The sequence below is a fragment of the Pelodiscus sinensis genome, chromosome 4, assembly GCF_049634645.1.
Source record: "Pelodiscus sinensis isolate JC-2024 chromosome 4, ASM4963464v1, whole genome shotgun sequence".
In the NCBI taxonomy this organism is placed as follows: Eukaryota; Metazoa; Chordata; order Testudines; family Trionychidae; genus Pelodiscus; species Pelodiscus sinensis.
Window position 1 is genome coordinate 46,972,941 of NC_134714.1, and position 15,394 is coordinate 46,988,334.

Below are 15,394 nucleotides of genomic sequence, written 5' to 3' on the forward strand. Positions count from 1 at the left end.
TGTCGGTACAAAAGTTTGGTTGTCTGTAATTCTTTGCTAAACTGTCCATAAAAATCATTTTCAGTGGTTGGCAACCCTGCACCCCCGAGCCCGCACCTGGAGCCTGTGCCCTCAACCCCTACACCCTAACCCTCTGCCCCAGCCTGATGAAAGGGAGCGAGAGTAGGGGAGAGTGAGTGACAGAGAGGGTGGGATGGAGCGAGTGGCAAATGGGTCCTCGGGGAAGAGGCAGGGCAGGGGAACGAGCAGGTCCTCAGGGAAGGGATGGGGCAAGAGGGTGTTTGGTTTTGTTCTATCAGAAAGTCAGCAAACTTAGGAACATAGCTATTCAATGGCAAGGAGGAGCCACAAGGAGGGAGGGAGAGAAGTGGACACTGGGTATGAGAAGAGGGGCAGGGTGAAGGGAGCAGGAAGAAGATGAGCAGGGGTGGGACCTTAGGAAAGTGGATAGAGTGAGGATGGGGCCTGGGATAGGGAGGAATTTGGGAGTCTATGAATAATTTTAAATCAAAACGGGGGTATCTTCAAGTTGCTGAAGTTTGAGATCCACTCTACTGTAAGATGCTGTGTAGGTTGTACCTCCCTGGTCTGGTACCCTCGGGCCCAAAGGAGTCCCAAATGAAGGAGTTTGCTGGATCAGGGAGGTCAACCCTGACCTCTTGCTGCTGACTTCATGCTCTCCTGGGGGACTGCTAGTCTCCCAGTGCAGGGCTCCTCTCCCAGCTGCATGCCCAGCCCTGGCCCTGGCACCAGCACCAGCCCTGGCCTCAGCTGCTGGCCACGTTCCCCAGCCCCAGTCCATCTGCATTTCCTATGCCGCCACTAGTCCCAGCCCCAGCTGCTGGCTATATTCCCCCACCCCAGCCCTGGCCACTCTCCTGGCCTTACTGCTGGCTCCAGCCCAAGGCCCGGCTGCTCTCCTGGCCCTAAGGCTGGCCTTGGCTGCTGGCCATTTTTCCACAATCCCGGCTGTTGTCCCTGGCCCTACCACTGGCTGTTTCTCAGTGCTGCAGCCACTTATCCTTTGCCCCAACCCCTTGGATCAAAGAGTGTGGCTGGAGTCAGGGCTGGGCATGCAGCTGGGAGAGGAGCCCGGCAGCTGGGAGGCTGGTAATCGCCCAGGAGGCGTGGAAGCCAGCAGCAAGGGGCCAGGATTGACCTCCCCTGATCCAGCCCAGCCTCAGCTATGATCTGGCCCTGTTGCCAGCTCCAGCCCCCGCCCCCCGCCCCCCTCCCCCCCCCCCCCCCCGTGATTTCCACCATCCTCCACTCCTTCTCTGAACCAGCAACATCGGTGGTCTGGCATTGCCGAACCAGAGAGGTCCTACCTGTACTTACTCTGTAACAATGAAGTGTTTTCCTAAAAGGGATAAGCAGAGCCTGTCCTTATCCATTATGTAGTTCATGCCATATGGTAAAACTTAATACAATTTACATAATATGTTGACTGTTACATCTAAATAAGAAATATATCCTGTTTCAAGGAACGACAGAGAACACACACCAATAGAGTGCTGACCATTGGACTGGTATCTGAGCATCTTTCTAGGGCTCACTGGTTTAAAGAGGAAGCCCCCCAGATTTGGTACACGGGCACTGTGACATCATGGAATCCCCCTGATAACAACATTTATCAAATGCCAAATTCTAGGAGGTGTACCTCTTTGGATCTTTTCAGATTTCAAAAGCTAACCAAGGTCAGGTCTGTGTCTTGCCAAGGAAAATAATCTGCTGCTGAAAGGTGCATGAGGTATTCAGTAGCTGGATTGGGGTTCCCTCTAAGATGTGCTGCCATTCAGCTGTTTAATAAGCCCCACACGGGCTCAAGCTTGCTGCACATGAAGCTGTCACATCCATGCAAGAGGTCTCTCTCCCCTCGCCACAGAAGCTCCCTTCTGGGGTGGGGGGAGAGGTGCACTCCACTGACCCCAGCCGGGAGCTGCCACAACTGGGAGAGAGGTGTTTTCTCAAAGTTCTCCGGTCATCCCCTGTAACCAAGAGAAAGACGCCTTTCCTCCAGCCCAACCCAGACTCACCAGAGCTTCCATACCCGGCAGAGGCATGCGTCTCACCTGGCCAGAGCTGCTGCAGTGAGAGAGGACTGAGAGTAGCCCTCTCTTCTGAGACAGCCTGTCCTCAAAACTCTTTCCTCCCAGCACCATCCCAGATCCTGTATCCCAAACCACAGCTTTCATCCTCCTTAACTCTGAGCTCCCTTCCACATTCCCATCACCTTCTCCCTCTGAGTCATTAGTAAATCAATAATCCTGTTAATACCAGTGGGCACTGCATTATGGAAGCTGCCTTCTTTAGCAGAAACTTGAAACTGGGTTCGTGAGCGCTGGTTATCTTTAATGAGCCAATCTTAATTTTTCCAAGAGCAAAGCTATTACTGTTGTGTCCTGGCCAAATTCCACTTTGAATATCTGCATTCAGTATATAGATATGCATCTAGAGTAAACAGCTTTGAAATCTTTGCTTGTAACTACAAAAGAAAATCTTTATGATAAAATAGGGTTGGTTTTGTTTTTTATTATTACAGAGATAGCAGAGCATCAGCAGGTCAATATTAGTTACTAAATACACAACAGACAAATAAAACTAAATAGTAAAAGAAAGCAAACTTATCTGTAACCTAAATAAGTAGTAACTTGTTGTGTTTGATATAATTGGGATCATTTGACTGGTGATGTTGATCTGCCACGGTGATATTTTCAAATGGAAGCCTATTAAACAAATAAGTATATTGAAATTGGCAGTGATTACAGAGTTCTAGTCAAAATTGTTCTACATTTTCCTGTTTAAGCATTCTACTGGAAGTAAAGTTTTGCCTTTCTAATTAAATATTTGATTATACAAAGGTGGCATTATGGGTTAGTGAACACTAAGAACAAGTCAGCAAACAGTCTTTTTTAAATTACCTTGTTTGTGCTTATGACTTCAAAAGAAAAAATGTTAATGTTGGCCTGTGATAATAATTCACTGTACCAAATCTAGTACAATACATTTAGAAACAAAGGCATTAAATGTGCATCTGTTCTGATGGCCTTCTGTCAAGCAGCAGCCAATACCAGATGCCTCAAAAGAAGGTGCAAGAATATTTGGTAATAACCTGCACAGAGGGGAAATTTCTTCTTAGTGTCCATTAGATAGTGGAGGTTTTATGCCTTGAAGTAAGAGGGTTTATACCCCTTGTGGTCAGGATTTCTAGGATATCTTAAGTGAGGTTCCTAAATCCACATTATAAGTGCTCTGATTTTTAAAATTTAACAGCTCCTTTTAAAGTAAAATATTTTATTAGAGAGGCAAACCATGATTTCCATTAGGACATGTAAACAGGCAAATGGAGAACAATTTTGACTAGATCTCTGTAAACACTAATTTCATTATACTTATAATAAATGTAGATCAAGATTTTCAAAACAGCACACCTGAAGCTAGGCTCTTAAATCCACATTGAGGCATTTTTAAATATACTTTGTATGTAGTTTTTAATCTGTTGCAACCTTAGCAACACAGTGTCTCTGCTGATATCATCATCCAACCCCAACACAATCAAAAATTATGAGTTGGGCAACAAAAAGTCATGAGATTCATATAAGAATCTTCAAATTTTAAAACATACATATTTTGTGGGTCTTTTCCTTCCCCTTCTGGTTTCGGGGCCCTTAGGACACATTTAGGTCATGATTTCAAACTTTTCCTTGTAAGTTGAAAGATTCTCCCATAACTTCAAGATTCCAGGGGCTGAGGCTTTAGGAAAACCCAGTGAATATTTTGAGACTCATGATAAAATCACAAGAGTTGGTAACACAGTGGAAGTTGTCTGGTTTGAAATGAGGCTCTGTGGATAATTTACTACACTTGCTATTTGTACAGCTGTGCCCTTCTTTCTTTTGTTTTATACGTGTAGCAACCATCAACCTTTGTCCAAGCACGGCGAATCATTGCAAGAGATGGCTTGGGATTCCGTGGGCTCAACAAAGGCCTCACTGCAACGTTGGGCCGCCATGGTGTTTTTAATATGATTTACTTTGGATTCTACTTCAACGTCAAAAATATTATTCCAGTCAATGAGGTAAGTGCGTTGTACAGTGTAAAAGACAAAAAGATGGCAATTTAATGGACATTCTACCTTTTTTTTTCTTTTTTTTTGCAAAGCTGTGGTCTTCTCAGAGACACATATGACACTATTTGTTTATTTTTGGAAGTTCTGCAAAAGTTTATTAGCAAGATTGTTTTCTGTGGCAAAACAAGCTACAAGCAATTCTGTAAATGTGTGGCCTAGATTCTTATTTACACTAAGGCTATGTTTACACTACAGGGGTTTTGCACAAAATCAGCCGGTTTTGCGCAAAAACCTGTGGAGCGGCTACACCTCAAGTGCATTTTTGCGCAAGAAAATTTTCAGTAAAACAGCAGAACAGAGGGCTTTTTGCGGTGTAGGTATACCTCTTTCTACGAGGAATAACTCCTTTTTGGGCAAGAGTTCTTAGGTTAGATAAATGTCTATCAGGGATGGTCTAGACAGTATTTGGTCCTGCCATGAGGGCAGGGGACTGGACTTGATGACCTCTCGAAGTCCCTTCCAGTCCTAGTATTCTATGATTCTATGATTCTATGAAAAGGTGTGTGTGGACTCTCCACAGGGGTTTCTTGCGCAAAAAGAGCCTATAAGAAAAAGCATAGGTATTCTGATGGCAATTCTGTGAATGATCATCAGAACTTTCTTGCGCAAGAGTGTCCATGCAGTCCAAGTGTTTGCGATGCGCTTTTGAGGTGTGGACACGCTTTTGTGCAAGAAGTTTTTGCAGAAGATCTCTTTTGCAAAAAGCTTCTTGTGCAAAAACCCTGCAGAGTAGACAAATCCTAAGGTTATTTTGCGCCTTTCTGGCAGCATAAAGAGGCAAGGAAATGGAAGTAAATTACATTTCTAATTACATTAGGCACCTTACCTTGAAAATTTTGTCCTAAGTGCTTGTTTGTGGTAGTCTAAAGGGTAAAGATTAAATTATATAGAACATTTACTTTCAGTATGAGAAGCAGAATGAAACAAACTATAGGTTGCACCTCTCTAAACCGGGATTTTCTGGTCTGGCAACATCTGTGATCTGACAGGACTATGGATATTCCAGGATCAGAGAATCCCGGTGTGGTGCAGGAGCTGGGGAGATCCAGGAGCCTGGCCTGATGTGGGGGCCAGGAGGTGGGAAGCTGCTGTGCTGCCAGAAGAGAGGGGGCAGAAGCCCAGCACACGGCTCAGCTGGGTTGCGGGGAGCTGGGGAGCTCGAGCACAACCCAGCTGGGCTGCCTGAAGGAGTTGGGAATGCCGGTAGGGCAGCAAGACAGGGAGTGAAGCTGGCAGCTGGGGGCCAGAAATGACCTCCCTTGATCCGGCAAAATCCCACATCCGGGACCAGTCAGATCCCAAGGGTGCCGGACCAGGGAGGTCCAACCTGTATTAAGAAAAAACTAAACTAGAGAGTCATGTAACTAAGTAGTAACATGCTGTGCTGGATTTAATTGGGATCATTTGGAGGGAGCTGTTAAGCTGCCAGAATGATCATTTGAAATAAAAGTCCATTGAGCAAATTAAGTATTTTGGAATTCACAGTGTTTGCCGTGTTGAGGGGAGCTCATCTCTCTGTGAAGCGGAAGCTGCAGAAGATTGTGTTGTGCTAGGTCTACACTGGACCTACTTATTCTAAAGACAAATCAGCCTGGTGCTCAAGGATAAAAAGATAAATTTACATGAGTAGAGGAGGCCAGACTCACAATTATATTTAAATGAGACTTTAAGTGATTTGTGTTATCAGCATCCAGGGTGAATTTCATCATGATGAATAAATTGAATTGGAAGCCTTTGTAGCTGGAACTGCATATAAAACAATTTTATTACAACAGGTTTATAGGCTTCTGTTTTGTATATCGAGGGAAGATTCACTTAGGCTAAGAATGATTGTACTAGCAACTTACTCAAGATTGTGAGAGCAACAATTAATGGTTTATTAATAGATTCAGAATTGTACTTAATGAACTGTGTTTTCACTAATGTAAAACAAAACTATGGTGACAATTTAAACAACCACAGGTATAACATCAGGTGATATTCCTATAAGAAACTGTACATCAAAAGGTAGCTATTTCAATTCTTATATAAAGCAACACTGCATTTTTTTCAGCATTTTTTAGTCACCTGGTATTTTGCTGGCAACCTAATATAAATGAGAAAAAGATCAATTTACTTATTTGCAAATTCTTATCATAAATTGAATTGTTCAATAGCAACTGACATGCAGGTTTCTCTTAAGAACATGGAGAGTCAGGCATTCCTTCTAGGAAAATAATGAAGAGTTCCTGCCTGGTAATCACGGAATAGTGATAGACTTTGGCGTAACAACCATTTACCAACTTTATAAAGGAAAACATAATGTCACGAGAAGCTGTTACTGTATTATGAGGGAGAGGAGAGTTTAGAGTTATATGAATCTTGTATAATGCAATGGATTATTCTGATTTGAAGACATAGATTTAAAATCATATATAAGATGTAAGGGCCAGAATCCACCTACTCGTCTTCAGTGTACATGTACATCACAATCCAAAGACAGAGTCCTTCAAGGGAGTAGCCAGTTAAAGGATTAGGTTGCATTAACTGCAGTTGTGCAGAGAAGTTTGCACAGGACCTGACCACAACAGGTCTGATACAACTCTCGTTGAAGTCAATGAGAATCTTTCCACTGATTTTAATGTGTGTTGGATCAGGCCTAAAATGCCAGCTACCTGTCTAATATGCAAGCATTATGTCTCATGTATTCATGAACATAAAACCCCACTTCAGCATTCGGAGAACAGAAAAAATAATTCTTTGTAATCTGTCATCTAATCTTTTTTCATCAGTGGGAAAGCAATATAGATGCCAACAATTATCAAATGTCTGACTTGGGCTTGATAGAATAAGCTGTTTCTGAGTTGGAGCTGAAAAGATTAGACTGTTTCAGCTTTTCAATTATTCTCAAGTACTGCATTGCAAAAACCAATCTTTTCATTTAATATGCTTCCCAAGAAGAAAAAACTCCAAGTCTTGTAATGCTGACAAGCATATAAAAACTGTGAAATAAAAGTGGTACACTTTTTAAATAGCTCTGGCTCTTTGTTATATATCTGCTGCTTACCATCTGTAACATAAGTGGAAAAATGTATCAAAATGTCCATATGAGCCTTTTAGCTGTCAACAGTGTTAAATTATGCTTTAAATTTGCATCCCAATTAAGGATGTTTGCAGCTTATTTCGCCAAAAACAATAAACCATTTGGGTTGAATGCCTGAATGATATAAATGACATGTGTGGCTTATAAGACTTCAAAATGAATAATTTTTCATATGTTCAGTCTATTTTGCCAAATACACCATTTACAATCAACCTACCTCTCTGTTTACTAAACATAGAATGACTTAGACTTGTTCTGTTCACCACTAACGTGTAAACAACACAGTATTAGCTTCTATGCATCTGCACTAGCAATCAAATTGGTCTATAATTTATTTCACCTTGATTTTATAGCAATTTGTTTATGCTCCACATTTCATACATTTCCAATAGCTTTCTCTTTGCTATTTTTATCATAGTTAGAGTTTTTTGGTAAATGTTTATTTCAGAATAACAAGTACTGGTTGAGCCTCTCTAGTCAGGCACACTTGGGACCTGACTTGTTCCAAAACAAAGAATTTGTCAAACCATGGGAGGTCAATACTGTCTAGCAGCATTACCAACACTTCCACTGCTTACTGGGCACTTAGAAAACATTTAGGGGTCAATTAGCGCTAAATAACAGCACAGAACACTGTGTGTCAGGACTGGTGGCTGAAAATAAACTTTATGGGATCACAGGAAACTTGGCCACACCCGTGATAAAACGAACACCCAGCCAGCTAAAATCATGTTGGACCACGGATGTTGCCAGACCAGAGAATTCCAGACTAGAGAGGTTCAACCTTTATGTTTGCTCACTACCATCTCTAAGAGGCAGTCACCCATCTTAACATCCCATTCCTGATTCTCTCATAGTAAGTCCTAGAAAGTGGCCATCAAAAAAATCATTTCTGGGCACACATACGTCTATCTATCTGCTGCAGATTTATGCTGTGCCACCTGCTAACCGGGGTGTTTGCACCAAATGTGAGAATTGATGCATCAGTTGCTATGTCACAGAAATGGCTCCCATATCTATTCTGTTCTATATATGTTCTTATACCGTGCTCGTCACTGTGGTGCCTGAGCACCTTCCAGTTGTGCAGTAAGCCACGTGATTGCACATCTTTCACGTGGCATTTGTTCCCTCCTCATCTTCCCAGAGGCAGAAGTGTGTGAAGGGGAGTGTCTTGTTTTGATAGTGTAGGGGTGTTTTTTGTAATGTAAATATGCCTGTTGCTTGCAGTGTGTTTGTATTAGAGAAGGCAAGGTCAAACAAATATGCTTTGCACTTGAAGCAGAAAGTGGTGAAGTTTATGATGAGCTGTAGTTTTGAGCAAGTTCATTCCACAGGCTCAGACCACCCCAGGAGAATGTTCTTTCTTCTGCACAACCATTACTCTTAATGTCAAGAATTCCCTTGTGCTTGAGGAGCACAGTTGTTGATCATGGTCTTCATCACGGATCTTTTAGATTCCCCAGAGCACTTTGAAGATTAGGACTGAGACCTTGAATTTACAGTAGGCCAATATAGAGAGCAGAGGGCAGGTCTTGTGTACTCACAGTAGCCTGTGTTGCTGGGAAGGCACTCTGAAGCTCTTGATGTTAGTTGGAGTTTCCCAAAGGCTGAGGCTTTATGATATATTGCTTTGCTATAATCGAGCTGAGAAGTAACCAAGGGATGAATGACTGAGACCACATCTTTGTCCCTATGGTGTGATGCCTGATCCACATTGGGCTCTAAGGGGTTATAGACCCTTAGGAAGACTGTGAAGGAGACAGCCAGTCAGGGCTGGGCCCATTTCAGAAGGGCTGCAGAACAGAGCAGCTTCAGTTACTCTCGGGAGGAGGAGGAAGAAGGACTGACTGCTTTTCAGGCTGAAGGTAGCAAGCACCCTGGACACCACAGAGTTTCAGACAGAGATTTGGGGAACTAAAGGCAACTCCTGGCAGGCTGCAGGGATTTGCAGGCTGAGGTCCTGCAGCAAGGGCAAAAAGGGTACTGGGGTGGCAGGGAAGTGGCCCAGGAAAATATACCGAGGAATTGGATGAGACACCACAAGCAGAGGCTGCCTGTAGGTACCTGGGCCAGTCCTGGAGTAGAGGGCAGGCCTGGATCACCCCACCACCACCACTGAAAGAAATGTCTGACAGCAGACTGCAGGTTCCCCAAAATGGGGGAGCACAGAGGAGGCACAGCTGGAAGGCTGAGTCCTGAAAAGGTCACCGTGGTCCTCGGAGTGCCATGAGTCCAGAAGCAGAAGTGATGGCAAGAAGGCACCCCCAGAAAAGGGTGCACTGATGGACAGATCTAATCCTCAGGACAGCCAGCAGAGGGAAGCACAGTGATTAGTTGAACTCCATCACAGAGCCCCAGGATAGGACAGGACAGTCTGCTAGTCAAGTGAAGAAGATAATAAATAACAGTACTTGTGAGTGCTGCTATATGAAAATGCAGTGCTAGCAAAAAATCCAAGAATATTCCTAGTCTGTTCACTGAACTGACCACTTGAGGGTGTGTATCATCAATCAAGAGAGCCTACAATGTAGCCACAAGCTCTGCAAAATGCATTCTTCTGCGCACCAGTATCAGCTCTGTCTTGCTCAGGTTCAGCTTCAGTTTCAGCCAGCAGAGAAGAAAGAGGCAGCAAAACCTGAGTACTAAATCTGAAAAGCAAAAAAAGTCATCCAAGAATCTGAGTGCAGAGTGGTTCTCAAAGTGTGGTCCCTGGAGGGAGCCCAAACTGGTGCTCTAGCTCTGCATCCTTGCCCCCGCATGAGGTTGGAGCACCTGTGCTAGTTCCCCACAGCAGGGGGGACCCTCATGGGCCAGATCCAGCTTATAGAGGAAGGAAGTGTCTCCATATGCTGCCGCTCCCCTTCCTCCAGGCTGGGAGAATGGCAGCGCAGGAAACCCCTCACCTGGAGGCTTATCGCGCTGCTCCCATTGGCGGGGGCGGTACCTGGGAGCAGTGGCACAGAGCCAGTTAAGTACCCCCCGTCCTCCTCGTGCCCAAATCCAATACCCACCCTCTCAGCCCGCTCCCGTGCCCTACCTCCCACTCAGACCCCCCCCCCCAGCCCACTCCTGCACCCTACCTCCCAGCCAAACCCTGTCCCCTCACCCCTTCCTGAACCCATTTTGTCAACGTGGGTGGTTAGCTGGTGGTCCACAGAAAGGTCTGTAGTGAGTGTGGTAGGCTACATGCCAAAAAGTTTGAGAAGTTCTATTTTAGTTGTACATTGACTAGGACATTTAAAGAAACAGATAAGCAATATGTGGGGGGAGGGATTCTTATTGGTGCAAAGTGCTTTTAAAAAATGAAGGCAGACAATTATGAGGCACAATGGAGAAGACTGGAAAGGAATGAGATTTCTCAAAGCACCAGCCCAACCTGAAATTTCAACATGAGAAGTAAATTGGCAGGACGAAGACAATGGTGTGCCTGAAATACAGTTGCCAACCATCCCCATTGTCTAGGACAGTCCCTTCCTGGGTGTCTTGTGAGTTGTGATGGCTGCACCCTGTACTGCTTTAAGTCTGCAAACATGTCCTTTCCTCCTCCCACCAGGAGGTGCTAGATTGACAGGGAAAGGAGTCTGGCTAGTGAGTGCTTCTACCTCAGTTGCTCCACTGCCCTAGTACAGAGTTACTAGGGCAAGGATCATGATGGCAAAGCAGGAGAATCAGGCCCACAGCCAGGTGGGGGAAGGACGGGACAAAGCAGAGAGAGAAGGCGAGAGACATTTTGACAAAATAAAAATGTAATGTAAACCAAATCCTTAAAAATGTCTGTTTTCTGACCAGCTGCAGAAGAGGGATATTGGAAACAGAGGTCACAGACGGGGACACAGAGGGTATGTCTACACTAGCCCCCTAGTTCGAAATAGGGAGGCTAATGTAGGCATTCGAACTTGCAAATGAAGCCCGAGATTTAAATATCCCGGGCTTTATTTGCATGTTCCCGTCCAGTCATCATTTTTAAATGCCACTAGTCCGGACTAACTGCTGCAGCAGTTAAACGGTAATTCGAACTAAGTCCTTAGTTTGAATTACCTAACAGGACTTAGTTCAAATTACCTAAGGATTTAGTTCGAATTACCGTTTAACTGCCGCGTGTAGCCGCGGGCAGTTAGTCTGGACTAGTGGCATTTAAATGGCGACCGGATGGGAACATGCAAATAAAGCCCAGGATATTTAAATTCCAGGCTTCATTTGCAAGTTTGAATGCCTACATTAGCCTCCCTTGTTCGAACTAGGGGGCTAGTGTAGTCATACCCAGAATGTGAGTGACTAGGTGAAAAAGCAGTGCATCTGTCCTAGTGGGGGGAACTCAGAGAGGTTGGTTTTGATGGACCCAGGGACCGGTGCACAAGGTGGGTTTACACCTGCTTTTCATGTTTCCTACACACCCTTCTAATTTTCCTTTTCATTCCTTCCTGCAAAAAACTGGACAATGGTCATGCTGCTGGCGCTGCCTCCCATGCTGACCAGTATTGTTTCCTTGCACTGCCTCACCTCTCTGACAGTATCCATTTCTTGTCTCATGTTACCCCTAGATTGTAAACCCTTTAGGGACAGGGACATTTTTTTAATCTGTTTCTACAGCACATAACACAATGGGGTCCTTGGTCCACCAGAGGACTGACAGAAATGCCAGGCCTTGAACCAGGTGTGGGGGAGGCCTCCTTTCTCCTGCAAGAGGCGGGGCCTCTGGAAAAAGGGGCAGGGTTAGGGCTAGCTTTCCCCATGCTAGCCCTTCAGCGCTGCCCGGAGAACACCACAAGAGACTTTGGAGGTGATTTAAAGGGCCCAGGCTCTGGCTGCCACTGTTGCTGCAGTAACAGTGGTGGCCACCAGGAGCCCCAGGCCCTTTTGAATCACTGGCTCTGGGGCAGGTTCTCTCTTCCTTTCCCCCACCCCATCCGTTGTTGGTCCATAACTAAGAGTCTCAGGTTCTAGAGCAATATAAATAATAAATTGAATTCATACTGAATCTGGATTAAAAAGAAAGGAGCAGTGTATTTCACTGGGAGTTTGCAGTAAAAAGCAGAACGTTATTCCTTCTTTTACAGCTTCCATAAGTGGTGGGTTCAATTTGAAATGTTTCTCCAGTTGTCCAGTAACAGTGGCTAGATGGATCAGGGTACTGATAGTCACTTCTAGAAACTCTGCTTCAAATCCCAATCAGGTAATGAGTGAAAATTAATTTGATGGACTCATCCTGGTCGCTAGTGAAGCCATAGCACCAATTCACAAATGTGCAGAGAGAGAGAAAGAGAGAGAATAGAGCAGAGAATTGGCCTCTAAATGTTATTTCTGGTTTCTCCATGGACCCTCTCTTGGACCTGGGAAAAATGTATTTAGTTGATGTATTCATTTCTTATAATGTATTTCAAATCACTTAACCCTTTTGTGCATTACTTAACTCATGAGTATTATGACTGAAATTTCCAAAGGAGTCTAATAGATGCCAAAATCCTATTGAAAATCAGTGGTTTGGGTGTACTATTCCTTTAGGATCCTTTGAAACATCAGACTGTAATATGCATTTTTTATTATTTATTCATCATGTATATTGTCATAAATGTACAAAGCTCTTTACATCAGAAGACCCATTCTTCCACACACTGTTTAACCAAGAGGTGTTAAAAATTGTTAAGGCTTGAAAAGCACATTGACATCCTTGCATGTAAGGTGCTGTACAAGTGAAAGGTATTATTTATTCTAAGCTATTTATCCTCAGCACCTCAGAAAATCAGCGAAGTATTTCAAGAGGAACACCCTAAAACTGAATCACAAAATCAGTGAAATTTTAAAAATATTGGCTGCAGTGAGCCCGGGGATAGTAAAATAACACTTCCTACAGTTACAGCAAAGTCCATATCCTTTGCCTAGAAACAGGATTTGATCTGAAGATTCTTTAGCACAGATTCTTCCCCGTTTGCCCCCAACGTGTCAGTGTGAGCAAAGGATGCAAAGTCCGAGTCTCTGAATTCAATACTCCTGCATGACCATGATGTTCAGGTTCCCACACAGATTTCTGGGCACCATTATATACGCGGCATTCAGTGTAAGATGGGCAAATATAGTCTGGCTTGATTTTTCAGCTACTCCATTGGTACATCCAGAAGTGCTGCATTTTGAATTAGATCTCTCCCTCAATATTTTGGACCATCTCAGTCAATGAACTCTCTTATTTTGGAAAAAAAAGTTATGTTTCGATAAAATTTGTGTTGTTTTTACACTGTGGTGCATCATGGCACATATGGCTCTATTAATCCCAAAGCATATAACCCTGAAATTTAAAGCACCCCAATACACATGAGAAAGCTCAACATTTCACATAGAACTGACCTGCCAGAACACAACAGAAAAGCAGTTGGCCACTGGTTCAACATTTAGCACGTAATAATTATTGCTTAACATTTGTATTACAGTAGCACCTAGAATAGCAATCCGCTATGCTAGATCCTGTGCATAAAGATAGTGAATGACAGAACCTCACTGATCTTACTTTCTCAAAGGCAGTTTCAAGTTGTCATGCCAGGTTGTAAAACAATGTGCCACCTATCACCTCCTGGTTATGGTTGGTTTTAGAAGTTTTGTAAAACCTGAAATGTTGCAGGGTCCCCCCCGCCTTAATTGTAATTGTCTACACATACACACAGCTTGGATTTGTACAAGTAGTCTCGACAATAATTTGCTGCTGAGCATTTTGGTGAGAACTTTTTGTAATGTTTAATAATAACAAAAGGTATTTGACTCTTGGGCTCATCTAGACTACATGGAAGATTCAAAAGAGGATATGCAAATTCTGCAGGATTCCGCTTTCAAAAGTGAAAGTAGTCAAGATGCGGTTTTTTGGGCAATCCCTCCCTTTTTTGAAAAGCTGATTTTCCTCATAAATGAGGTATATGTGGCTTTTCGAAAAGGGGGGAGGAGTTGCCAAAAAAAATGCATTTTGACGACTTTCACTTTTGAAAGCTCCACTTTCAAAAGTGAGATCGGAAGATGATATACAAATTCCCATGGAATTTGCATATCCACTTTCGAATCTTCCACGTAGTCTAGATGAGCCCTTAGTTTTAAAGGGATTATCCAAGTAAATACCCTCTTGTGAAATTATAGCATTACTTTTCCTGTAACTAACACAAGCACCCTGTTGATTTAAAAATCTCTCTTTAAATTTGTAACATTCCTGCATGGAAGTTTGATGAATATTATGACATTTTAACTAATTTTCCTACCCACCCATCTGGAAAAGGAAACCCTTTTGACTATTCCTCTGCTCAGTAACAAATGTAAGGCCACTCTGTGCCTCCTTTAGAATTCTTTACCTCAGGAATGTGTATGGCTTATCATGTAACATTACTATTTCATTTTTAATATTGAACTGAATGTAAGATGTGCCATGATCCTACATTGTTTTATTGTTGATGTGCTGTACTTTGAGTACCTTCTTGCAAGACATGGATGGTGCATGAATGCAGTGCAAGGTATGATCTAAATGGATTTTTGCTCTGTTGGCATAGAAAAGGAGAAGGGGGCATTAAAAGTTATACGGATAGGCTAGGAAATTCATTATGACAGAGTTCACTGTGACTAACGCTGTCCACAGAAAAGGGATTAGACTTTGTTAAAGAAAATTTTACTCACAAATTAACTGAGTACTTTGATGTCGTAGAGCATGCCAACATAGAAAGGTTTTCTAAGGGAATCCAAGGAAAATTGGGTGATCTAGATTCAAACAGCAAATGAACAAAATGTTTTAAGATCTACTTTATAATCTGTTTCTATCTTTTACCATGAAAGAATAGCAAAGTTTAGAAACAATGAGTTGTAAATTCTTCAGCCAATTAGTTTGGTGAGTTACTACTGTTTATAATGCACAGAATGTTGAAGGCTGTTTTGCAGTTGCACCACGTTGGATTGTTAATAACAGGAAGCTAGCACTTCTCAGTACAGTGGATCAGCTACACGTGAAAATAAATGTAAAAAACCTGGAGGGGAATGGCAGCAGACTGAGATTAGCCTTTATTTAATTTAACATTTGGGGGTCCAACACACAAATGAGCATTTTAGTAGGCTTCATGGTGGAAGTTGCTGTCATTTGTAAAATATTCTGGCCAATTAGCTAATAGTGTGCTTGGATTTCTCCTGTTTTGATACAGTAATACTAAGTACATTGTGAAGCCCAA

At 43.1% G+C, this 15,394-nt stretch overlaps 1 protein-coding gene across 4 annotated transcripts in view; it reads left to right on the forward strand.

The window, feature by feature from the left end:
* The window catches only part of SLC25A21 (solute carrier family 25 member 21), a 382,587-nt gene that overhangs the window by 360,671 nt on the left and 6,522 nt on the right, over nucleotides 1-15,394 (forward strand). For all 4 annotated transcript variants that reach the window (XM_006117703.4, XM_006117702.4, XM_075926919.1 and 1 more), the window contains one exon: nucleotides 3,914-4,078. In XM_006117703.4, the coding sequence (XP_006117765.2) occupies nucleotides 3,914-4,078 (165 nt within the window). The remainder of the gene's footprint in view (nucleotides 1-3,913; nucleotides 4,079-15,394) is intronic.